The 27433-nt window shown below is 43.1% G+C and overlaps 1 protein-coding gene across 2 annotated transcripts; it reads left to right on the forward strand.

Moving 5' to 3' along the window:
* The first annotated feature begins 967 nt into the window (after window positions 1–967).
* On the forward strand, window positions 968–27169 carry LOC136434725 (gonadotropin-releasing hormone receptor-like). Of its 2 annotated transcripts, XM_066427750.1 has the most exons (3): window positions 968–1235; window positions 19783–20642; window positions 24749–27169. In XM_066427750.1, the coding sequence occupies exons 2-3, from the start codon at window positions 19851–19853 to the stop codon at window positions 25520–25522; spliced, it is 1566 nt and encodes a 521-aa protein (XP_066283847.1). In that variant the 5' UTR covers window positions 968–1235; window positions 19783–19850; the 3' UTR covers window positions 25523–27169. The 2 variants fall into 2 exon arrangements, with proteins under 2 accessions (XP_066283847.1, XP_066283846.1); XM_066427749.1 differs by lacking the exon at window positions 968–1235 and having other exon boundaries at window positions 19372–20642.
* Window positions 27170–27433: the final 264 nt, after the last annotated feature.

A 27433-nucleotide genomic window follows, 5' to 3' on the forward strand; every position in this document is an offset into this window, starting at 1 on the left:
GTCTTCTAGATCCTACTTTTACAGAATGCATCATATCCCAATAATGAAATCAAGGGTCAACAAAATCCAATTTTTGTCGCTCAGTGAACGCCGTCTAGGGAAAGCCAAGGGTTTCACCTATCCGATTTTGGTCTCTGTACGGTCGCTCAGGGGTCGCCGTCTAGTGGAAAGGGGACATTACTCCCAATATAGCGTATGTTGTTCACTATTCCTACTCTCCAAGCAGAGGAGTGGTTCCGGCTGGTTTTTGATGTCTTTTAGGCGTTTTTGTCGGGCTTTCTACTTTGTCCTTTTTTGTTGTTGTCTCTATTGGGGTTTGAAGAGGAAAAAAATGACAAAGTAGAAAGCCCAACAAAAACGCCTAAAAACACGTAAAAAATCAGCCGGAACCACTCCTCTGCTTGGAGAGTACATTATTCCCCCAATTATTGCTCCTTCAAGTACAAGGATGATGTTATCTTTGCACATTCCGCTGTTATAATAACATAAGACGTACCGACATGATAACGTTTATTAAAATCCCTGATACTGAAATCTGTGGAGGGACATGCTGTATTATAGTGGTATGAAAATTGATAACGGTTAAACGGAAGACGGAATCACGGAGGAGTGTATTCAATTTCAACGTGCTTTACTCTTGACGTCACTGTAGCCTTAGGATGTGCTGTGGTAAACGAGTTTTCTTTGCAGTACAAACATTATATCCTGCTATGATTCGGATATCTGGGAGCACATGTAATAGACTGGATTAGCTACGCTCCCAGGGTTGTCATGCTTTCGGGGTCGGGGTCGCCATTAAAAATAGAGGGGTGGCCAGGCACTGGTTCTTTTTATAAAAAGAGGGGAGGAGAAATTGCTACTTAGGTATTTCGATACATGGTAAGTAGTGGCTGAAATAGCTTTCTCTATTCTAACTCATCTCGTCAAGAACAAAAAGTCTCGTTGACTACCCCTCCAGCTCTTTCAAAGTGGACTAGTCCCGATTCAAATGAAGAATGGGCCTTCACATTGGCGGAGAAGTCTCTTACCTGGCAGGGCTTAAGAGACGAGCCGTGGTGACGTTACCTTAGTCAGGGACGTCCGTCAAGTCTTACGGAGATAGTGTTCTAGCTGTCAGGAGGAGGAGCTATTCACCACTGTGACTGTGAGTGCTACTGGTACGAGACGACGTGGCGTTCGTCGCTGACATGTTAGAGGAGAGGTCGAGTTCAAGGTGGCCTTAGGGCAAATTAAAGGTAAGTTTACTTTTCGAATGAGAGAGCGAGGAAGAGGGGAGAGTAACTGCGTTAGTGGTGGATAATTATGTAGACTTTGAAGGAAGGAAAAAATCCTGACAAGATAAGTAATGCAACGTTTTCGTACAGTTTCTTTTTTACATAACCAAACCTGACCTCGCGGGGTAACAACCTCTCAACAGTTGCTAAGATACCTCTTGATGAAAGCCGGCTTGGCATCTGTTTTTCTAGTCAGGTTTCCTAAAATAAGAACTTGTTGGTGGTAATTCAATCTAAAGGGCTAGTCGAGCAGCCATAGCTCTGTGTCCTGAACAGCCAAACCAATAAACATGGGCGACGGTGACCGCTTTTAGACCTCTTTTTCTTGGTCTGAGGCCAATGAAGTCGTTATATAGATGTCATAACCAGTCTGTTTTGCGTAATATTTGAAATCATCTATGTGTTCAAGCCTTTTGACTTTGTACACTTTTTTTCTGCTTTGTTCATGTCGGTAGTGATTTTTTAAGTACCAAAGGTAGATATTTCAGACTAAAATATTAGGGTAATGGATATATATAAAGGCTTCTTCCCTTGTACAAACATTAACAACCCCAACCCAGCAGAAAGTTTCTACTTAAAAGTATTTCTACCATCTGTTTTCCGTTGGTTTCACCCGAAGGATGACTGGTGTTTTAATCCAGCGGTCTATACCCTGTGATGAGGTCTTTACCCTATGGTAGACCGATATGTTTGTTGGTAGGAGGCAATTTTGCAGACAATTAGTCGTTTTGATGCAGACATAAGATCGAGTTTCCTCTAATAGCATCACACCGTATGGTGTAACCTTTATTGCTTCGTGTATGTAAATACTGCCCGTGATTCAATACGAAAATACTTTTAAATATGTACGTTTCAGGTCGCTTAAGGCCACGTATCCTTTGTTGAAGTCCAATAGCTCGAGTTTCCTCCAATAGTATCAAATGATTGCAACCATATGATATACCCTTTATTACAATGGTGTATGTAATAAGTACTGTGTATGATTCAATGCGAAAATGTATTAAGAAATGTACATCTAAGGTCGTGTAAGTCCAATATCTCTACCTCAGGCCGATATGTGATAAATGTAAAACATCCCACCTCATTGACAAGTCCAAGGTTTTTCTAGAAACAGCATCGCGCTCTTTGACAGTATCCGTAATGATGCCATGCACCAGCCGCCAATGTAGATGACTCAGCGTTTCTGTAATCGAAGTTAAAAATCTGGAATCATGACAAAATGAAAGAATGAACTTTATTGCTCAACAATCATACATTTCTAACTACAGAATATCAAATAACAATATATGGATGATGATATGGTCATGTATGGGTAATTCGGTCTCGCTTTTAGAATGATGTATACAGAAATTGACCTAGTTAGGTGGATATAGGAGTTGGACATGACAACAATACATAGAAAATATAGTTTTGTGTACCGGATAGGGTGAAATATGCCTTAGTAATGGTTTGTAACAGCGCATCTCTCTCTTTACTATAAGTTGGACAAGTCATCACAAAATGGAATTCATCATCAATATTTTCATTACATGTGGGACACGATCTCTGAGTGGCTGCTGTGTTGACATGATATGAAGACACATAATCTTGACTTTGCGGATAACACAACCTCGCACACATTTATTTTGGAATGATTTCCAAGGAAAGAGAAGAACGTTCAACTTTGTTCGTTTTAACAGGTTGGCAGCCAGAGACGTGACCTGTATGCATGTCGGAAACCTTACGCCACAAATCTGTATAACATAACATACATAACACCCCCGTAAGGCACGGCAAGTGAGTGGGTTATACAACATGGACGCATTCCAGGCGTACCCTGAAGATCTCAATGATGGAAGGTTGTTATGTAATGCAATGCTACAGGTATCTGAATGAGAAACATATGTTTTAAACATTGCTACCTATACCGCACTTAAGGTAAAACAGGGACATGTTAAGATACCGGAAACGTCTTTAAAGCTAAGATGGCTTGAACCATGCATGAATGAATCCATAGATTCTTTCTCCAATTTTGTTTCATCCGGTTAGACTGTCACACTCCAGCGCAGCTTTCGTTCTGAGTGATGTCATTGATGAAAAAAACATGAGATGTGAGGCATAGCAGGATCTCCGCTCTACACGTTCTACAACCTACATTAGAATTCAAACATTTCCCTGTAATAATTTCCCTGTGCAAATTTTGAAATTGTCAAAAAAATTCTCATGACCGCAGACCTTTGCAAAATTTTGAATTATGTTTTTTTTAATTTCTCATGACCGCAGACCTTTGCAAAATTGTTCTTGGAAATTTCTTATGACCGGGAACCTTTGCATAATTTATCTCATGACCACGGACATTGACAAAATTTTAAATGAAAAAAAAAAACTGAGATGTGAGACATCGCAGCATCTACGCTCTACATTTTCTACAATCGTCATCAGAACTCAAACCTCTGTCCCACGATTCACCCCACTGCGTTTTACCAGTTTGCGAGAAGCCATGTATGCGCGCACTATTTAAGACCAGTGGTACATCAGTCGCGACGGGGTCGTGGTCTTTTGCTCTCCTCCGTAATGGAGACCATTTTTCTTTCCGCATCCGCTTCCGAAGCCACAGACAAGTTAAGCCATCTTATCCTCGAGGCGAAACATCGGTGCGTCTTTATGAGATTCGTCATCACAGCCAGATTCAAGGACAAACCGTGGGTGACTGTATTTGCATGTATGCACTCAAGCTGAAAATTGTAGAAAGTTTCTCGGTAAGTTTGTATCCGAAGGCTAGGACCATGTTAATTTGATTATATTGATGACATCCTCAGCCTCCGGGGACTCCAAAACTGATGCGAGCGTGCGAATAAAACATAAGAACATAAGTTTGGCAAAAAAAGTTGCATTCATTATGAAATCTGTGTGGTCAAACTAAACTAAACACACAGGCACAGAGTATGGTATATCGAAATATAGACTTTCACTTTTTTGCTCTTTCAAGACGTCTTCTTTGACTTTGGAATTCTACGACATTAGTATCCGTTTACAATTTACAGCATGTATTTTCCCATTTTGCAGCTGCTTTTTACGATTTACAGAGAGGCCGAGAACGGAAAACGGATGAAAATTGATGCGCGCACGGATGTCATCCATATGATAAAATCAACAGGGCCTAATTGCAAATACATGGTAGAAGCACAGGAGAAGAACAACACATACGTCACGACAATAAAATGGACAGTGATTGACGTTGTTGTAACAAGAGATTACTCAATGTACTAGTGCTGGCTTTATCTAGACCAATGAAAATTGCTCCATTATTTCTACTTCTATAATAGAGAAATCTGAAAATTGCTCCACACATTTCTGCCATTAGTTGAACTGCGTGATGTGTTCGCTAATGCCGTGCCGTCCAGCAGTACCGGCCGTTATTGCCATCTGATAATCTTTATTCATGGATAATTGACGTGCGCAGTGAATCATTTTACAGACCTATCATTTCTATAGACCTGAATCTATTACCTACTTTCCTTATCTCTTCAGTCCTTACAAGTGACGCTTCCTACGCTTTTAATAAGAAGTTTCACATCTCAATCCGATTGAATGACTTTCTATTGCCAGCATGTGACAATCTGGAAGCTAGCCATTGACGTATACCACACGTCACTTCTTCGGCAGATGAAGTTCCAATTTCCGTAAAAATAACCACGATGCTCCCAATGCCCACGGGTGTCATGATAGTGACCACCAATTTCTCGGGGTTTTAACTACGTCAACTGATTAGATTATGTATTGAACTTGTCATTTTACCATGGTAGCCCCCCTACATCGATCCGAATTCGAATGACAACGTAGACAAACTTATTCTACAGCACAGATGATGACATCTCTCCCCTGCAAACCTTTCACAGTCCAGCTGACTCTGCTGAACTTAATGATGATTTTATACAGTCAATCCTCACATTTCTTCGTATTCAAGTGGATCCATTGTAATGGAAAACCTTGACTGTCAAGGTCTTTCATTTTCAGTTGATCCATCTGAATACTAAGAAATGTGACTGTCAAAGTCTTCCCGTAACAGTGGAATAATTAAATTATGCATTGAACTTGTCATTTTGTCATAGTAGCACCTAGCGCCCGAATTCGAATGACAACGTAGACAAACTTATTCTGCAGCCCGCCATCTCAGCTGATGACATCTCTCCCCTGCAAATTGTTCACAGACCAGCTCACTCCGCTGAACTAAATGCTGATTTTGAACAGTCAAGCCTCACATTAATTTGTGATTCCTTGGTATTCGGATGGATCCACTCTAATAGAAAACCTTTCATTACAGTGAATCCATATTAAGAATTGTGACTGTCAAAAGGTTTGACCGCCTGCATGAATACTAAGAAATGTGGCTGCCAGGGTATTTCCGTTACATTGGATCCACCTGAATACCAAAAAATGTGTTTGGGACTGAAATGAGCCACCTGATCCACCCATCACTTGCTTTGGATATCAGGTGGTTTGTAACCTCTCATAAACAGTCCCTTCTGTCTGCTTTAGGGCGTCTTAACATCTATATAATCTAGAGTATTCTCCGTGGCTCTACAAAAGTTTAGTTTTCTTTAGTGGATTGAAGTCTGAATAGCCCTGGTTTAATCTGAGCTCACTGCGTGAGTCTTTGACACCTTCCCTTTTGGGTGTCATTTGGCGAGGCTTAAAAAAAGCATCAAGCGTCACCGGGATTACATGATACCATCGTTCTCTCGCTGTGTCTGCTTCAGCGATAGTGATACATTTATCATTTCGCGGAGCTTGGCTGGAAAATGCTTGGGCAGAATTCACTGTGTATTGACTTTCCTCCTTACAAAACGTTAGTGATACGTTTGTTTGCTTGTTAGTTATGTTGTTTGTTTGTATGTTTGTTTTATTGATATCTCCGCTAGTGTTAGATAGAGAAACTCTGGAGTCCACGTTAATTTGAAATCAATAGGCAATCAATAATAAAAAGGAAATTCCATCAGCTTTCGTTTCATTTTCCCCTCCCCATACTTGGGCCAGAACTCGTCTCTTTTAAAAGTAAATATCATACTCCATTTGAGAAACTGTAAAGGGCTATGTATAGATTCCTCCCCCCTTGTGCAGCAGAAGAGGTGAGACACACGGATCCGTATCGTTACTTTGAGAGCATCTTGAAACAGACGGCTTCACACCATCAGCACCAAGATACCAGCAGTCGAGCTGCTGTTCGAGTCTTAATACATCAATATTTGGCAGGGAAAGCTCTCTTCGGAATTCTCACCTCCCTTCCTACGTAGTCCAGAAGAGACTGTCGGCATTATTGATGATAGTGAAGTACCACCTTCTGTTTGTCAAGTACGTATACGTGAAAGGCTCTTAAACCAACCTCCCTGCTTAAACGTTCCGTCCAATGTAGGGTCTATCATAAAACCTCATTGGGTCTATATATGATTAGCTGGGAAAGGATGTTGAAGGCAATGCACACAAAAGCTGGCTCCACATGAGAGGGAGCTACCGCCTCCTGGTCATTTCAAACTAGTCCAGACTTCGATAGGAGAGCGTATTCCACCCCAAGCCTCATGTTAAGTAAGATCTCTGCTCCAAGTTAAGCCCTGTCCCACTGGACCCGCGGCACGTTGGCGACCACGCTGCGACCGGGCGATTTGACATCGTGCTCAACGATGAAAAGGGAATCTTTTTTAAGCTTTATGTTTTTTGTTGTCTTTTTATTCATACTTATACGTTTTGAATAATATTCCCATTATAACGTCAAGGGTAACACAAATCTGATTTAGGACGCAGTGAGGCCGCCAGCGTGCCGCGGGTCCAGTGAGATAGGGGCTTTACTTTCGGGCCCGGAGTTCATGAATCAACGAGTCACTGATTATGAACCTGTGCTATTTTTCGCCCAGCGCGTGCAATGTGACGACATCATCAAATGGGGCCAAGTGTACCGCCGTCAGGTTTAATCTCTGTTGGGGAAAATAGATGTGCGGTCGCTAGATAGGCGCCAACTCGCGCCACTGGCGTTTTTACAACCCCAGCGTCCATCGTGGGAAAATTCACGTACCGCATCTACTGAAGAAGAATGGTCGCACAGGGCATAGAACAGACCAAGCTATGAACTTGGATATCGTACTAGAGACGTTCAAAAAGGCCTCGTCCTTACACAGACACAAGAGACACAACTAAAAAACGGTCACATAGTTATGAAGTATGCAGTATTTAATGAATGTAACCCAAACATTCCAATAATTGGGATTAGCACTTACTGGCCTGCAAAGTAATGATCGTCATGATTTGAGTTTAATTGCATATTCATAAAAGGCGTCATACGTCATCTTCGTGCCCCGAAATTTGAATTGTGCCCCCTGTTGAGTAAAACAAAGCATTGAACGTGCCCGTCGTATATATATATATATTCTATCCCGGCGACATATCTCGCAAGATTTGTGAAATTAGACCGATGGTTGCGGGAAGAGCGGATAGAGAGTAAGGGACTAGTAAAGATTGGTGTTAACATTTTCCCCTTAGCATAATGTAAGTCCACCACGACTGCTATGGTAAAACCATAACATAAACGTTTCTTTGCCTTTTTGATTTTAAGGCTATATCATATGACACTGCACATACAGTTCCTGCAGAAAAGGATACCGCAACTTTAGATATTTGTTTCACCCTTGTACAAGTGTATGACACTCGAAACTGTAATTAGCCGATTTTGTTTCATTTTTCTGTTATGTGAAGTATGAGTCGAGTGAGAAAGTAGGTCTAAAGTGCCTTTCCCAAGAGCACAAGTTTAACACTAGGGTTTGCTTGGGATCTGAAACCAGAACCTTACGATTTTGAGTCAACAACCCTAACCACAATACCACCTTGCCTTTTTGACCCTGTCTCTCGCCTCTGCAAGTCGCCTACCTCTCAAAACCGTGGTTCCGAGTTTGGCCCGCCACCGCGGCCGCGCGATCGTAAATGTTTTCTCATTTTCCTCAGAAAAGGTCCGCACTAAATTGAATCCTTCTCTGACATTTACCGTAAATGCTGTCCTAGTCAAAAGTTTTTAACGTGGCAAGGCGACCTTTCAAAGTGACTTAACGTGTTTATAGGGGCAATAACTAGGAAATATTACGCCGGTCTTGAAACCAAAGTTACAATACACACAAAACTCAGCTCACAAAGCAAGTAAGTTGAGAATGTCTAAAAAGTTAGCCATATTTTTATAGGCAATATCACAGTATGACTTTATCATGCTCTAAATGTTTTATCATCACCGCTTAATCGAGTCGTAAACTGTGCACACTAGGCAGAAAGCAATTCATCAGAATCACGTTTAGGGTCATTTTTTCTTCACGCTGTTTTAAAGATCACCTGCTACCCTTCTTTTTAAACCCTGGGAAACCCTGGAGTGCCATAAACTACTGGCCACTTATGCTACTTCTAGTGTGTTGGCGGATCTCCAGAATCAACATACCGATGGTCATGGCGCCAGCGACACCGCTTGGTGGTTTCCCCTGACAACAGTTTACCGCGCACAGTACAAGCCACGGACGGTAACATTTTCAGTATTCTACGTTACCCTGCTTATGCTTAGGTCATAAATGCACCGGTGCCCGTAGGGGGTTTAAGTGCCGGCCGGGCCCCGAAGCCACGAGTTTGTCCCTGTTGACTGCCGGGCACCGGAAGGGTACTTATCGGTGTTCTCACGATTAGCTCACGGCACCTATTTGTTACCGTTGATTTTAACTCCGGGTCAAAAACTTCCAGGGCCCCGGTCGTGCCCCAAAATAGCCAGATAGCCGTAGGGTGCCCCACGGGACCACGTAGGGATCACGCCCGAATTCAAAATGAAAAAAAGAGCCCGTGAACTGCCCGCCAAGGCCCCATTTTCCAATTGTGACCTTAGCATGAAATAGAACTTGAACGAGAATGTCTAATTCATGTCACGTCCTCCAATCATGTCAACTGAAGGTTCGGTCTGTGTTAACAATGCCCTGCTCACCCTCTTGAACGACGAATAATTCCTCACAGAATAGATGACCACCTACTACGTTGATAATAAGAGTTACTCAAGCAATATTGGAAATTATTTTGAAAATCCAAAATATATATCCAGTTGCTTGACTAACATTTTTTTTGCGAGATGACCATCCGCTATAGAGCTTTACTAAAATTTCGGGTGCACATGTGGCGTCATGATAATCTATTCCTGACTGATACAATCTTGTTCCTTTATGATATTGACCCAAAGGAAGTTAACATTGTTGATGGTTGACAGGTCCCGATGCTGCAATAACATGTCAAAGCCACAAGGGGTCGCCATTGCCTTACTAGTACTGCTATTGCTCCATTTTGTTGGGTGAAAAACTTTTTTGTTATCCGTGCAAATAATCGTATCAGTAGGCAGTATTTTTGAAGCAAGATTGTTACCAACTAATTATGATGAGATCTAAATGCATCATTGTCAATGTTATGCGAAAACACATTAGAAAAATTATAGACATTTTCCTTGAATTTTTTTATCTGACGACCTGGCCGACTACTCCCTCTTCGCAGCCAGGAGCTGAATTGCGAGGAGCGCACACTCAGCGGGGCTAGATCGCAAGGGTCTGGAGCGGCTGCCATTCGGTGCCAACTCAGGTGACCTCAATACGACAATTGTCCCATGTGCGGCCATAGGACTGTAGGTTTTGAACCACTCACACCGGGAAGGACCCCTACTCTTTTCGACAAGTAGTGGGTTCTTTAACGTGCTCGAGGTGTGGCTCTCCTCAAACACGGGACCTCCATTAAAGTCATATCCGAGGGACGTCCCTAACCGAAGCTAGGTACTCATTTAAACCTGAGTGAAGTGAGGAAAGTCGTGTTAAGTGCCTTTCCCAAGGACACAACATCAGGGCATATCGGTGGTTTCGAACTCGGGATCTCTTGGTTGTGGGCGAGACACCCTACAGATTGTGCCACACGATGCCACTATCTTGACACGTCTTGTACTTTGAATACTAAAACCTTATCAAATTTAATGTTCTCTACGTGACAGAGATTTCCAGGTGACGAAGACTGATTATGGTATTACCTTAAATCATAATACACTCAGTTAGTATCTTTGATATCAGCAGGGTTTCAATGTGGTTTCAATAAGATTCATTTACAATTGACTGCGGGGCATGAAGTAGTTGTATCAGCAAATATATTGCCACTTGCAACTGCCGCATGACATGTTACATGGTTCGCAACAGAGTTCCAAACCTCTGTTAGTGCTTTCTGTGTGGTCTTGAAACACGCTTGGCTGTGCTAAAAATCTAACCATTGTCAAGAGCTTAAAACAAGCCGAGCTTTCCCATATGCCGTATTCCCAAATAATCTTATTACCTTCATAAATCACAACAGTTATGCTTAGGTCCCAATTGCGCCGGTGCCCGTAGGGAGTGTGGTCCCGATCGGGCCCCGAAGCCTCAAAATTGTCCCTGTGGACTTTCGGGTACCGGAAGGGTACCTCCCGGTGTTCGCACGATTAGCTCAAGCGGGGTCTATTTTCTACCGGGTCCCGCGTTGATTCTAAGTCGGAATTAAAATGATTCCGGGTCACGGCCGTGCCCAAAAATAGCCGCAGGGTGTCCCAAGGGGCCACGTAGGGGTCACGCCCGAAAGTGTAAATAAAACAGCCCGTCAACTAACCGGCGGGGCCCCTTTTTCAATTAGGACCTAAGCATCAGCAGGCTTTGGCTTGCCCACTGTGCAAAGCATTGTGGATCATCGTGTAGCTATGATGCACACCGACGATTCTTGTGACGTCTTTCCTATTCTTGAACCCGTGATGGTAGCTCCTACAGGCATCATGGCAGGGGGCTTTATATAACGGATATAACGTACAGTTTAACTGCTGCCAATAAACCCTCGTGCAGAGCAAACCCTCGTCCTGTGCCATCGTGGAAGCTGATGTGATGTTTTACATCTTGAAAGACTATCTTAGCCACAGGCACCAAAACAGATCTGGTAATAAAAAAGTTTTCTAGATAGCAAGCTATCATTCTCCTTATCGACGAGAAAGAGCAATGCATTCTGTTCCTATTTTAGAAGCCTTGAAGGTGATTGTGTGTGTTAAGTGAAGGGAGGATTTGGAATGGGTCATTCAAGTGTCAAGAAAAATCTTTTCGTAAACTTTACTCTCACATTGATGCTCTCTTCTCGCGTCATCATAGAAGATAATGTGTTTTTATGGCTTTAAGTCTCATATCATATCATAACATAACATATCATAACCACTCAATATCGCAGAAGACATATCGCAGCAAAGCAGTGAAAACATACTACGAATGCGAGTAAATCAAGGATGTTTTCAAAGGCTAGCGATTTTACTGCTGCAGCACTTTCTGCATGACGTGTCCAACTAAAACAAATCATTGGCAGTGAGAAGTAGAGAGCAAAGCACTTGATCAGTTTATGAACCTTGACATTCTGAAAAATAACAGGATGCCACAAGATTGCATAAATGGACCCTCATCCAACCCATTAAGGGCAAAGGCTTTCCTCCCTGCGTGAAAGACTGTTTAAGTGGCACATTGAGATGTCAGCCGGTGTCCAAGCCTAACACTTTACCCTGAAACCTGCTTGTAGTAATGGTAAAGAATGTGCTAATGCCTCCGGATGCAGACCACCTAGGTGACAAAATGCCTTTCTAGTAGCATACTAAAAAGTTAGGGTCCAACTTCTGAAAGCTTTTCAAATACATATGCAGACCTAGAGTGCCTTTTCTCCAAAATGCTCTCGTGTGAAGGTCTCCGATTTAATCGGTTTCTTCTGGGGACCCTCACACTTGGAGGGCATTGGTCGAAAGATCTGAGTGTTGCTTGCACCCTTTCATTCTTGGAACGCCACGGAGATACATCAGAATTTCAAATATGCCTTTGGTCACCGGAGCGATATGTTAAATGCAGATCTACTTCCGGGTCATTGATAAACATCTCCACTTAAGCATTTATCTCACCGGACCCGCGGCACGTTAGGTACCGCGCTGCGACCGATTTGACAAAGCGCTCAACACTCAAAGACTTTCATCGATAAATAACGAATGTTTTTCAGCTTTGTGTTTTTTTAATGTTTTTTTAGTCATACTTGTATGTGTTGCACGATATTCCCATTGTAAAGTCAAGGGTAATACAAATCCAGTTTAGGACGTAACGACGCCGCCAGCGTGCCGCGGGTCCAGAGAGAGGGGGGGGATTAAGTACAGAACATGGGTAGCATGGGTTTTGCGGCGTGGTCCATGAAACGTGAGGATAAATCATCCATGAAATAGCGGCACGAATCAGCGTGTGCATTAAATGGCCCATGTTATCTATGCCTACGCTTGAAATGTTACTAACAGGATCATCAGTAATCAGAACTGCCGTATCTGCATATTAACTTATGCACATTACAGCGGATACTCATAGATTTGAGGACAACTTATAATGCCTCGATGAAGGTTACACATCCAAAGGTAAGAGTAACACGATACGCCAAAAAGAAACTGAATAAACTTTTTATCCAGTTTTTTTAATATCTTTTCCAGTTGCTTGAGTAAATGTTTTTGGCTAAAATTATACTGATATTGCCTGTGTCATGCTACCTGCTTTCAGTGCAAACTCCAACCATGACATGCTAAAAACATCCCTTCCTCGTAAAATCGATATCTTGTTGTTTCAGAAAATAGCGATGTGGCCGAAGGGTAGGTCGGTATGCAATGGATCATCTCTATATTCTGTACAAACAGGTACTGGTGCCTGATACATCCTGGACTAGCCATTTAACTACAATCAGCACTGAAATGCATTAGTCACACCAGAATCGGTAAGGTATGTCAAGAGAGGAAAGCTTCAAATTTCGTCCACATGAAGAAATCGCTTCTAAAGACGTTTAGAAGCAAATGCGAAAAGACAGCTACCGTGAGATACACAGATGGGTCTTCCCCTTGAAATCAGGTCTTGAAATATTTACGAAGAAAATGTGTAAGCGGATTTGTGGTTGCGTGACTTGAAAACTAAAGAAATAGTCTAAAAGACAATTACTCAAGCAGCACATCAATGATTCATTGTGAAAGCTAGGAGACTTTCTTCAATAGTCGGTCTATCGTTGTTCTTTATCTATTACATTGTCGGCTGCAATGGGTTTGTTATATGTCAACCACTCCAGCATACTGCCAAACGACGTGGACACCTTGGCGCAAAATAGCTTTCGGCCATGGATTCGCATACAGCAGTCGATGCATTTCAAGCATTTGGAACCGTGCAACGTTTCGAATTCAGCAATGGTGTCAGACTAGTATGCTACTTTTACCGTATTCTAATCATCTGCAGCTTCAAGCTGCTCCTGTTGAAGCGATCTCCGGGCCACCACCGGCCGCGGACCGCGGACCACACAACTTCAGTCCAAATATAGCATCTGTACATCCCACCAGACCCCCAATCTTTAAAATATCTATCGTGTGGTCAGATCTCTACAGACTCTGATATATTCTCGAGCAGACTGCTGCAGTGGGAGGAGAAGCTGTGATTGATGGCCACTCACGCCACAGGTAGCCTACTACATGACACCACAATTACCCAGCTGGCTATTAACAATAGCGAATCATGGACAACTCAATTCGATCAACAGTTAATCATTAAACAGTAAATTTTCAAAATAAACACGGGGTTGTTTTCCAAAATAACAGCAGAAATTAAAAGTGCATTGAGTAGTGTACCTCTGGTTGTCCCGTTTTTTAAACTTATGATAACAGTTCTACAGCCAAGCAGGAAATTACGTGTCTTATCTACAGTTGCATGTATCTGTCAGTGGATTCATAGATACAGCTGGGAGCGTCTTTGGCCAATCAGGCAGGGTCTAAATGGCTCCCTGCTTCTGCTCTATTGGTGAGATCCTAGCTAACCATTTGAGCTGGCTCGAGAATCTTTCTGTAATGGTCTGACCAGACCCCTAAACGAGAGATATTTTAGAGATTACAATTGGGAGTCTTGCGTCCAAGCTAAGAGCCTCTGGCAAAATAATTCGTCTCACTTTATGTTAAATGTCACTCATGAATTGTTAAGAACGCTGCGAGCTCTGTCTTGCACAAAGGTGTCTCCATTAACAAGTCGAGAAACGAAAAACTCTTATGTTTCGCGACCGCGCGTTTCAGAATGAATTGGACACGATGCTACTCAAAGTGAGATGCTATTCAACTTAAATTCTAGAGGCGTTGGATACAAGCTCTTTAGACGGATTTGTCCGTACCAAATCTTCCTGATAAACCCTCATATACATGTCACGCATCCAATGTAACGTCGTAATCGACCTGGTCAGACAGCAGGACTCCGTACGTGATGGATGGAGTACGTTTAAGGGCTGATCACGAAGTTAGAGCGGCATTGAAAGCATGTTAGAATACACTGAAACAAGGTCTCATAAAAGTGCTAAGTTAAACCCAGATTTCAATCTTGAATATCATTCTCCACTATAAAGTCACAAGAGTCTTTTTGACAACAATGCAAGGAAAACGGAGGGCTGTTCAGCTCAAACTCCGAGAAAACCTGCCAGTAATAAACAAACTCTACCATTGACCCCAGATATTTTATGTGTCCATCCGCATGACCCAACAAGTCACATATGTCCTTACGCCTACTAAACTGCACTGATGAACTAAACACATGTTTGCCAAAATGATAAAGCTGAGACCCTATCTGTTCCTTCTACTAACCCTAAAAGTCTCCAGATTGGGCCCAAATTTTCAAGGAAAAGACGTATTTTGGGCGGTGCTATAACCACGCCCTTAAATACACTGACTGCATTCACGAAACGATGCCAGGAAAGACTTAACGCTGAGAATAGATTCGAAGGGACTGCGTGAATACGATAAGCCTTGTTAAAGTAATATACTTACGTGGAATCCGTAATTCAGAGACACACAGAATGTAATGAAGAGAAAGGGTTTTCCAAAAAGAGCTCAACGCAGACTAAGGAGTTAAGCATGGCACTGTGTACGTGCATAGAAATTTGCATTTGAAACCCATGTTACAGTTTTGTCCACTTAACACAAGAACAGGTAACATCACTTTTCAATAACATTTCTCAGGAGGTTTTTCATCTAATTTGATTTAATATATTTATTCAGCTGTGTTCAAAAATAATTACTCAAGCAACTAGATAAGATTTTGAAACAGTCAGACGTTTCAGACAGTATCCACTGTCTTTCGTCAGTGACTAACGATAGGACTGAGAACACCAGGTTTTATACCAAAACTCTGAATAGATATGTTAATGAGGTTAAGATAATTTAGGATGTCTTGAAGTAGTCTTTATAAAGAATATTAATTCAAGACAAAGTTTTATGCCAATAGTTCATTTAGTTACTGTTTTACTGTACTGAAACAACAGTAGCTAAATGAACTATTGGCATAAAACTTTGTCTTGAATTAAAATTCTTTTTAAAGACTACTTCAAGACATCCTAAATTGTCTTAACCTCATTAACATATCTATTCAGAGTTTTGGTATAAAACCTGGTGTTCTCAGTCCTATCGTTAGTCACTGACGAAAGACAGTGGATACTGTCTGAAACGTCTGGCTGTTTCAAAATCTCATCCAGTTGCTTGAGTAATAACTATTGCAAATGGCTCTTCTGCAAAGGAAAACAGTCAGATATTCTGTTTTGTGTCTCACTGCAATGTTGATCACGCATAAGTTGCCTTAAACCAACTGCCTTCTACAATTTGGTGTTGGCAAGCACTTCGCTCATTTCTTGGGGTACTCGCTTTCCTGTTGGAAGGGGAGGGCTCGCTTTCACCTGTTTTGGAAGTAAACGCGGTTGAACACAGTTAAATTGTCATTGCGTGGCGAATGTTACTCTTATTTCGTGCCTGTGAGGTCGTGAAGGAGTCATGGCCACCAAACACACCCTTCAGGGATGCGCTCTCTAGATGAACCTAGCTTTGTCTGCAGCACCGGATAATGGACGACGATGGCTGTGTTTGGCCTTTCTGATGCTTGAAGGTTGAACGCCATTTGGCCACCCTTCGACCCCATTAAACGACGTGAAACAGCATATGTTACACCTCCAATGATGAATGCGCTCACAAAGTGCTCTACCTATCGGGAATAAAGGGGGAATACATCATGATATCATCCTTTCACAATGAAGGGGAAATGAATTCTACACTGGAAAAGCTATTCTGAGCCCGGACAAATGTCAGGGGAACTACCAAGGACAGTCTCGTTAAGTAGCTTCAACAGAGGTTGACGTGAGAAACTAGCGTAGCCAACAGAAAAGTCCAGCGGGGTGATTACAAAACTCGAGGGTCGGCGTTTGATGGACTTTGGTACACGCAGGCATGCCTGATAGCGCTAATGATACGTACGTGTCATTGGTAAGCCCTGACTTTTGTAGTTACCACCAGGACTGTGTGTTGAGCACCTTATAAGCCCCGCTCGTTCGCTGGAAGGCGTAGATAGTTAAGTTGTGTACGCTTTCCAGTAAGGGTTTTCCTTATCGCCAAAGCGCTGCGAATTCTCGCCTGATCCATACAGGAAACGAATGTTGCCTGACGGCAGTGGGGACAAGCAAGAGTTATGTACTGGCTTTCACTTTTTCACTTTCGCTGTTGCTATTTCGCCGAGGCCTAAGAACGTTAAAAGTCCGGATTTCGCTTTTTCACTTCCACTGTTGCCATTTCGCCGAGGCCAGAGAATGTTAAAGTCGACGCAAAGTCCCAAAGATTACAAAACTTTCATATGATATTGGTGAGATCTCCTGAAAACAGTCTTGTATACACATTCAGGTATCATCATAATTGAAACGGGAACATGCTTCAGGCAGTGTCCTTCGTGGTACGAATGTCTAGAGGTAGGATAATGGTGAGCATCAACTACGGGGGGTCTGGAAATACATGGATTTCAATTTCGCTGCTGTTTTTGCTCGCATGCCAAAAGAATGGGGAAATAAACGAACTTCGATGCAAAGCTCTATGTATTCCAATCTTGCACGACCTGCATGACTGAAAAGCAGAATGACACCTAGTTCAGTACCATGGACAGTGCTATGAACCACCACGACACAGCTCTGCTAAGCACTAGAACAAGGCTATATCGTATATCGTCGTCTCCATTCATGGTGAAATATTTCCTTTACTGTTTATTTGTTTCTTCCCTCTTTTTTTCACCTTCTAAACGTTTCAAAAATTCACGTCACAGTAAGTAGACCTCCAGTGGACACTTCAGTAATAATCTCACGACGTGAGAGACGCCCGACAGTATTGGCTTGCGCCCTGTCCACCCAAGGGCTGCCCTTTTACCAAAGCAATAGCAGAGATAACATCTTGTCTCCATGGTCCATGTCGGTACCCCGCAGTCAAAGTCTAAGATCACGTTTGATCTCAGACATGCTCAAAGGCACACTTCAAATAACTCGATCGCCTTTTATGGCTACTACAGTGAAAGAATTGCCCTGTAAACATGTTCTTATCTATATCATGGGGCTGGCCGCAAAGTCACACGGCCATGTTATTGTACTTTCAAAAGTCAATTACATTCAACAGAACTTGACTTCAGATCAGCGAGATGCTCAAGGGACGTGATTTCATTAGAGTTCAGGGCAATGTAGGTCGTGTGAGGCTCATACTTTAGACCATCTAGTGGTATTACAGAGGAATTTCCAAGTAACACACTTAATCATCACGTCTCACGCGAGGCTAGCCCCTGGATGTGATCGCGATACGCATGTGGCCGCCATGGGCTGGCTGACTGTTAGGGATAGAACTCAACAGAAAAGACTTACCACTTTTAGACGAATAATGATCACCAAACAACCAAAGGGCCTGCACGACAAAATCACATTCCACTCTGAGATTCACAACTACCAAACACGCTCAACCAGAACAAACACAATCAGACTTCCGAAACTAAAATCCAACTATCAGAAAAGGCGCTTTCTGTACAGCGAAGTGTTGGACTAAAATTATTGCTTTTAAGGAACTATGTTATTTTCATTCCCCACTGTCACGTTGTTTGCCTCTGTATGTTTTTTTAAATTTTAATTGTAATGTGTAAATATGAATGTGTAGACTACGGGAAGAATAGATTCTTACGAGGATAATTGTGGATTTGAATAAAACTCAAAATGATCCATTCACTAATATATTCCAGGTGGTATGTTGGGAGTTGAGATTTAGCATTCAGCACCATGAACATCTTTATTTTCCATTTCGACAACAAGCCACGCATTTATTTCCGTAACAGGTTTTTGGTCCCCAGCTTACCAAAACTATGAAGAATTACTGTTTAGACGATGTGACTTGGCAAATGTGTCTACTACACAAGCGCTTAAGTGCATGGCAGCACGCTATTTTTGTAGATTTATTGCATAGAAGATTAATTGTTTAATTACGAGGTACATGTAGTAACCATCTGGCCCGACATGGATGAGTCATGTGTCGCCTCCCAATGGAATTCCCTCTAAAGCAGAAGCCTAATTCATCAAGGACTGTTAACGTATTCCTACACAAGCATGAATCGTGGTAAGGCAGACACTTATTCAACAAGTAAGAATAAAAAGGATTTATTATTAGGTGGACACTTCCGGATAGCTTTCAGGATCATTACGTTATTATCAGACCGACATACACGATTAAGGTCGTTGATTCTATAAAGTTTTCATCGGATTGATAATCGCTTGATAAGAAGATTAGCGAAGCTGATTAGTACCATAAGAAGGCTTTTGGAAGAGCTTGCCGCTAGAGAATTTGCAGAGGTGTTCTGCAGCTAAAGCACGGTAGTGACTAACCAATCGGAAACCTCAGTCCGGTCCCCGCGCGGCAAAAACCAATCAGATCGCCTCATCCTCCCATGTCGATGTCATGAACACTAATTACCGATGATGACCTTTCATACTACCGATGTCGTCTTGAGAGGTGACCAAAATGGTGCCTAGGAAAGTCCTAGTTATCTATTTCTCAATATCTCTCATATTCTCAAGAACACACGTTCGGGAAAAGAGATTAAGCGTCGCGCTGTAATTTTAGAAATTAATGAGTGAGCTTTCGGCATTTGATAATCCTTCAGGGATAACAGTGGCACGCAAGGCAAACAGTGAATATAACGGCGCCTGCCATTGACTCAATCCAGCTGATGTCACAGCACTTTGAAAATGTATTCCCGTTGGCCATTGGGCTGCGAGAAGTTAATGCCCCACAGCGATTGGTCAGATATGTCGCCGTGGCCGCTCATAGGTTGAAGGTTCATTACGAACTCTCACAGCAGTATAAAGTACCCTACGCACTTCAAAATATTCGTTTAGCCCTTTCGTGCTGTGTTGTTTCGTTTCTCCAAAGACCCTCATTTCGAACGTTCTGTTGTTAGCATCAGTACTAACAGCTTATCTTCGCTGTTTTTTTAGAAAAGTAAAGACTGCCAGTAGAAAAAGTCTACAAAAAGTGGAAAATTGTGGTCGGAATTGGAGACTGTATCTTTGTGCTAGAGGTATAGACGAGTACGAATCATGACGTCCGTCTCGTTTTTCGGTACAGGAGATGTGGAATCCTGGACCAAGCCGCAGCCTCCCCCCCAGCCCAACGACAAGTTCATCTCATCCGCTATGAACACGACGCTAAACGTCACAGGGGGCTACGGCACCGGTGGGGACCCGCAGCACTTCCCGACCGACGGTTTGAACTACACGGCCTCGGCGACCGCCATCGTCTGGACCGGGCCCGTCATCCAGCGGGTCGCCACCATCATCGTCCTGATGATCATGGCGTTGGTGGGGAACTGTCTGATCATCGTGGTTCTCACGTGCAGTTCGACTAAGAAGAGATTCAGCCGAGTCAACTTCTTCATCCTGCACCTTGCCATCGGTGACCTGCTCGTGTGTGTGGTCACCATGAGCACGGAGATCATGTTCGTGGCGTTCGGACAGTGGGTGCTGGGGGAGGCCCTCTGCAAGCTCATCGTCTACGGACAGATCGTGACGCTGGCCAGTACAACCTTCATTCTCACCGCGCTCAGTTTCGACCGCTTCATAGCCATAACCCGTCCCTTAAACGTCAACAAGAACTCGACGACTGCGGCGAAGAAGACCATAGCGCTGGCGTGGGTCCTGTCCTTTCTCTTCGCCGTGCCGCAACTGTTCATATTCGTGCAGGAGGAACGCCAGGCGTCCGACGGGACGCTGAAATATGCCTGCGTCAGCCAAGGGTACTCCTCGGAGTGGCAGCGGAAGGTGTACGTGACTTGGCTGGCCGTCTACGTCCTGGTCTGCCCCTCCACCATCATTTCCTACTGCTACATCAAGATCATCCAGACGGTGTGGAGGACGGCCTCGGGACGGGACCACGGGCGGGAGCTGCGCCGGACGGGCTGCAAGACCATCTCCAGGGCCAAAGTAAAGGTGAGCTTTCGTTACCTTCTGAAATCCTAATGCATAATATAAATGTGTGTCAGGGTAGGCGATTCTACCGATCTGAAATCGATCGGCATTTGTCTATACTGGTACAAATGCCGATTCTCTCTCTCTCTCTCTCTCTCTCTCTCTCTCTCTCTCTCTCTCTCTCTCTCTCTCTCTCTCTCTCTCTCTCTCTCTCTCTCTCTCTCTCTCTCTCTCTCTCTCTCTCTCTCTCTCTCTTTTTTTTTGAGACATCTGGCACTGGACAGAACTACGTCACTCTGTCTCTTTCTAAAGGAAACTCTGGGACTGTTTAGACGACCCTCACATGTATACGCACTGACCCTGACCTCTCGACGTAGATACCATTATAGACGTTATTTCTAATCATTTCTATACAATAGGTTTTATGTACATGTACTTCGAATATCGTTATACATGTAGCTCGTTATGCCGTCCATGTAAAAATTCCATTGTAATGTCTTGTCTCTGCCAGCAGGGCTAGCCTTTTGTACTAGCCACAGGCTAGTTGGGCAGCCATGGCTGTGCGTGCTGAACAGCCAAACCAATATATAGAAATAAAACATCCTTTGACATGTAACGTTATACATACATACGTTGGTTTGAGTAATATAACTCCGGCTACAAAATGAAAAGATAGCATCTCGTGCCTCAATTGTTCGAGTGTTCGTGCCTCGAGTGTTATGTTAAGCCCAGGTTACACATAGCCGACCATGGCCTCCCGACTCATTCCACTAGCTGCGCTCTCACTGCGACCTAAATCGGATCTGTCTGATCCTTGATTTCATGATTGGAATATCATGCAGAATGTAAAACTATGACCGAAAAGACAACAATACATACAAAGTGTAAAACATATTCGTTTTTATCTATGAAATTCGTTGAGCGCTCTGTTACATTTTAGGTCGCAGAGAGCACGCGGTGAGAGCGCCGTCCTAGTGGAATGGGGGTATTAGAAATTTCGTTTCCAACTCATGCTCAACTCCTGATGATAGATTGAGTTGATTTAGAACTAACGTCGCCCCGCGTTCTCTGGCGGTTCTTTGTTGATAAGAATGGAATGCAGACATGAGTTAAAGAGAAGAAATTGCGATGCCCCGGGGCCTATTCCAACCGGCGGTTCGTGACCAACCAATCCGTGCTACGGTATAGAATCGACTGATGGAACGAAAACTGTTTCTCGCTTGCCAGACCAGACCAGAAGGTGAAGGTGGCTAAGTGGTCTTGTGGTCAAGGTTGCCGACTTAGAATCTAAAGGTTCTGGGTTCGAATCCCTTGCAGGCACCATTGTTGTTTCCGTGAGAAAGGTACTTTATGCCCACCCTATTCGACTCAGATGAAAATGAGTGCACAGCATCGGTTAGGGACGTCCTCTCGGATGTGACGTAAAGCAGGAGGTTATGTGTTTGAGTAGAATGACACATCAAACATGTTATAGAGCCCACCACACTTATCGAATAGAGCAAGGGTCCATCCCAGTGTAAGTGGATCAAACCTTACAGTACATCTGTTCTTACGCAGTTTGTAGCTACTGCACAAAACTGGTATGTTTCGCCTAAAGGCGATTTACCGATTTTACGGAACAATCTTAAATGGCACCGCACAAACTCAGTTCGGCTCACAAACTCATTTCATTTCATTACTAAGACTACGTACTCCTTCAAGAGTTTTCCTTTTTCACTATGAATCATTAAGTAATATAGCTCCGGCTACAAAATAATCATTAACTTGAGTGCCCTCTGGTGAAAAGACACGATCCTAATTCAGACTAGTTCAATGCAGTTGGTATGATCATCTCCATACAGACTCAGTTCAGTTCAGTTCATTTCATTATTAAGACTACGTACTCTTTCAAACGAACCATGGAGTTGAGCGCCCCCCAGTGAAAAGACACGATCCTAATTTAAACCATTTGAGTGTAGTTGATATGATTTGGCTCCGCACAGACTCATTTCAGTTCATTTCATTATTAAGACTACGTACTCCTTCAAAAGTTTTCGATTTTTCATCATGAATCATGACGTTGAGTGCCCTCTGGTGAAAAGACACGATCCGTATTCAGACTAGTTCAGTGCAGTTGGTATGATTTATCGTTAACAGGCCCATTCATCTGTCTGGCATCAGAAACACGCGCTCTTGGAGAACTAATTTGTGTAGATCTAAAGCTACGTGTTCGCTGGAGCGTAGGCTGGGGACTCACAAGCAAATGTGTTTTGTTACTATATATTCATGACTCGTTCATTCATATTGTCGCAAGTAGTGCTAGAGGCAAGATATTGCATGATTACAATCCGCGCATGATTGGTTTTATATCTATAATACTTATCATTGGTTTAATACTAGAACGAGAGCACATGAGTGCATTATGTGACAGTAATAGAAAGAGTGCAGGGGGGATAGTGAACACAATGTCTTCCTCCTGGTTCGCCATGTTCGCCATGAGGGACGTCCCAGGCCCAAACAAGAGTCTTATGACCCAAAATCTCCATGAAACTTTTTTTTTATTAAACCTGTTCCCCCCATTCTATATCGCTCAATGGTATGACCCCCGGCCACATGTTAGGGGCTCAGGTTCCACAGTGACCCACTTTCGCTATCAATAGCTAGTAACAGCTGTTAGTAGTGCTAAAATGGCCAAAACTGCAAATATAGATTTCCCCATTACTTAGGCAACTTAAGTCCAATTTGCATAATTTGCACTTCATTGTATACAACCCTCTCTAAGCTACCTGCCAAGTAAATAACATGAAAATCTGTCGCTCCTTTCTTCAGTTATTCTCCTTTGAAGATTTTGACAAATACGCCATTACAGTTCCAGTGACACATACCAGAGGGCCCAAAATCGACCTTGACCTTTCTCCTCCCCACACCTACCCACATAACAAATATCATTACAATTCATCTACACGTTCTATAGTTATGCTGATTTTACGCATTCGGTGACACATACATACACACACGGTGACCAATTCATACACACACGCGCACACGCACGCAAACACACTAACTTTGCATGATTTGCACTTCAGTGTGTACATCTCTGTCCAACCTACCTGCGTACCAAATAACATGAAAATCTGTTGTTCCTCTCTTCAGTTATACCCCTTTAGAACATTTTTGCAAATAGGCCATTGCAGTTCCAGGGACACAAACCAGGGGGCCCAAAATCGACCTTGACCATTCTCCTCCCAGCGCATACCCACATACCAAATATCATTACAAACAATCTACACGTTCTACAGTTATGCTGACTTTAAGCATCCGACGACACCCATGCAAACGATTTACCTCCTTACTTATGCAAATTCGGTCTCATTTGCATAGTTTGCACTTAACTGTGTACAACTTGGTCTAACCTACCTGTGTACCAAAGAACATGACGATCTGTCGATCCACTCTTCAGTTCTTCTACATTGAAGATTTTAACAAATACGCCATTGCAGTTCCAGTCACACATGCCAGGGGACCCAAAATCGACCTTGACCTTCCTCCTCCTAACACCCACCCACATACCAAAAATCATTACAATCCATGTACAGGTTCTACAGTTATGGTGACTTTAAGTGTCCGGTGACACATACATACACACAAACACCAAACGCAAGCAAAACAGTATCTCCATGAAAAAGCCTTTTTTCATGGAGATAACTAGGTACTCATTTACAACTGAGTTGAGAGAAGAAATTGTTGTTAAGTGCCTTTCTCAGAGACACAAGATCGGAGCCTCTCAGGGATTCAAACTCAGTACCTCCGGGTTCTAAGTCAACAACTCTAACCGCAAGGCTAGGTGTTGGGTCGTGTTACGTAGCGGCAGGGTTTTCGGCCCAGAACCCAGCGGTCCCGGGTTTGAATCCCCTGACGCCACCAAAGTTGTGCCTCTGGGAAAGGCACTTAAGACAACTTTCCTCACTCCACCCAGGTATAAAAATAGGTCATATGTTGTTCTCTGTACGTGGCACTGTTGAAATAAGTTATAAAAAAACTTGAGTGCACTACCACGTCGTCCTTGTAAAAGAAAAAGAAGAAGAAAAGGCCACCGTGTCACCGGTGTTCGATGAATATGTTTCTGATAAGACTGTTTTATGTTACAGACCATTAAGATGACTCTGTGCATCATCATCGGTTTCGTGACCTGCTGGACCCCGTACTTCGTCGTCACCCTGTACGAGGTCTTCACCGGGCGGAAACTCCCGGAGGTCGCGTACGTGGTCGCCGAGACCATGGCTCTCTTCAACTCAACCTTCAACCCCATCGTGTACGGCTGCTTCAGCCTGAACCTCAAACAAGGACTGATAGAGATCTTCTGTGCGGAGAAACTGAAGGGAAAGACACGGAGAAGACCCACGCCGCTTCTGACGGACGAGGTCATGCTGACTCACAACAGATCGTCTCAGCTTCGCAGTAGACTACAAAAGAGACTGCGAAACAAAAAGAAGCGGGAGCTGTCGATAGCGAGTAAGTATGTCCGTAGTAGTAACAACTCCGCGACACCGGCCGTCAAGCTGACCCCGGAAGTGATTGAACTTGAAAAACGGAAGCATACGTCACCTGAAGGTGAAGAAAATGTTGCCAAGGTACCACGAATTTTCATCAACTGCGAATCGAATTCCCTGGAATCGGAAGAGAAACAGCGCGTCCAAGCCACGATAGAGCCCAAGCCCAAAGCTGAACTTGTCGCGGTGACGGTGGACTATCTACGCGTCATCCAGAACGTGCTGGAACTGGAGTCCTCGGAGTTTATCAGTACGTTCGGGGAGACGACGAATGTTAACGAGGACAGGGCGTGTTTAGATGTTCCTGGGGACAGACCCGACATGACGGACTCTACGGACCCTTCTTACCGGGAATACGAATCAACCTGTTAGAATGAGAAATACGTTTTAAGAATAAGCAGTTTTTAAAAGATAGTAAGTGACGTCGTGTTGGCGTAATGGATAGAATGTTTAGCCAAGAACCGAGAGGTCCTGGGTTCGAACCCCCTGACATGCTTGTTGTGCCCCTGGTACACTTTACACGACTTTCCTGAATCCATCCAGGTGTGCACAACTTCGGTTGCAGAGGTACACGGTTGTGGAAGGAGAGTGTTGGACTCCACCTACCAATACCGTGCCCTAGACACAGTGGATAGCAACCCACTTCCCCTACGGCATCAAAAAGGCTATGAGACTACATTTACCTTTACCAGGACACTAAATGCCGTGAATACAAACTATTTCTTTCAGTGCCATCCTCCTAGAATAATTGACAGGATTCAAATGGAAAATAACACAAACTGACACTAATATATGAATGTACTTTTAAAGGTTCTAATGTTCGAATGCTATTCCCTAAATTTGTCTAACAGAAGGGCTGGATCCCTTTCTTGAGGAGAACTAGAATTTTGCATCCACGAACTGTCAATGTGCAATATTGATATGGAATATTGATATGGAGGCTGTTCGCATTCATAATACGATGAGTGTAAGACATAGAATTATCATAAGTATCTAAGTAGAGTAGAATGCTATCTTAATAGGAAACCTTCAACGTAGAAAGTTAGGCAAAGATAACTTAAGAGTAAACCTTAAAAAACGTCTGTGCTGCTGGTATAGCTATGCTTTAACTTGAGGGAATTCTATCACTCACCGCTCTCGCACAGCTAGATGGAACCCACCCCGTATCCGCACATGTCATTGCTTCACATTATTAAGTCCCTTTCACACTTGTGCGTATGAACAATTCCGTATGAGTTGCGTAGTAACATGTTTATGTTTGCCCAAGAAGTCATTTCTTTGCTTCGATAACTGGGCTGCACATCGGCGGGTCAAAGTAGAAAATAATTTCTTCCCTGCAAACTTTACCTAAACCAAACCAAAACAAATGTTAATGCGCAACGCATACGCACTTGAATATACTGCACACGAGTGACAGGGCCGTAATCACGTGTTGTGATCGGGTTGGGCTTGACGGATGTCATATCTGATCGTTTTGTGAGAGAAATATTAGTGTACATTGCGCTCTTAGAGTATTTTTTTTTATGGGAGGTATGGATAGTTGACCATCTTTTCCTGTGAATAGGATGAAGGCATTTTTCTTCAGCATTGCCTCAAACTCTTTGTTGTTGAAAATACTACCATAAAACAACTGCTGTTGTTGATCTACAAATGATGTACCCCAAGCTTAAAGAGACTCCTGTGTAATTTGCGATAGAACACACTTCAGCAAGCAGTACGACAACCATTCTTACTCACACTAACGTTACGGACAGGTCTTAACTCGTACGAGCTCATCGTAAAGCAGCTTTTGCGGAATCGAAGTTCATTGTCAGAACGATAATAGCGACAATTACATGCATAGTTTTAGACACCAGCTTATACGGACCATCTCAACAAAGAACCATCTAAGGCAATTTGAAAGTTAACGGTTTCCTGTATCACCAGGAGCGAGGCTTCCGCTTTGAGTGCTGTAATATTACCCTACTGTATGTTCAGTGGGAAGATTATGTCTGGATGCATTAAAGAACAGAAGTGAAGGAAAAAGCTTGTGTGTGTGATTATGTTTAACGTGCATTTCTCTTTACCTTTAGAATACATGCAACTATTCTAACCAACATTCCGACATCTTGATTCCTGCCCTAAAAACCCCACGAGGCAATATTAGCTCCTGTACTCAAACAACAGGAGCCCATTGGCTTATTAATATCAACCTTGTCTTGGCTTGACTTTGTCTTATTTTAGTTCCTGTCTGGACCATTTACAGTTTGTAACGTTAGTCATCCCATTTACATATCGGTTCAT

This window comes from Branchiostoma lanceolatum, chromosome 5, assembly GCF_035083965.1.
Source record: "Branchiostoma lanceolatum isolate klBraLanc5 chromosome 5, klBraLanc5.hap2, whole genome shotgun sequence".
In the NCBI taxonomy this organism is placed as follows: domain Eukaryota; kingdom Metazoa; phylum Chordata; class Leptocardii; order Amphioxiformes; family Branchiostomatidae; genus Branchiostoma; species Branchiostoma lanceolatum.

What these genes read in the sequence shown, in the direction of transcription:
- LOC136434725 (XM_066427749.1), top strand. Translation starts at nt 19,755, where the DNA reads ATGACGTCCGTCTCGTTTTTCGGTACAGGAGATGTGGAATCCTGGACC. An exon ending in TCTCCAGGGCCAAAGTAAAG is followed by an intron (nt 20,643 to 24,748) that starts GTGAGCTTTCGT and finishes TTTATGTTACAG; the next exon opens with ACCATTAAGATGACTCTGTG.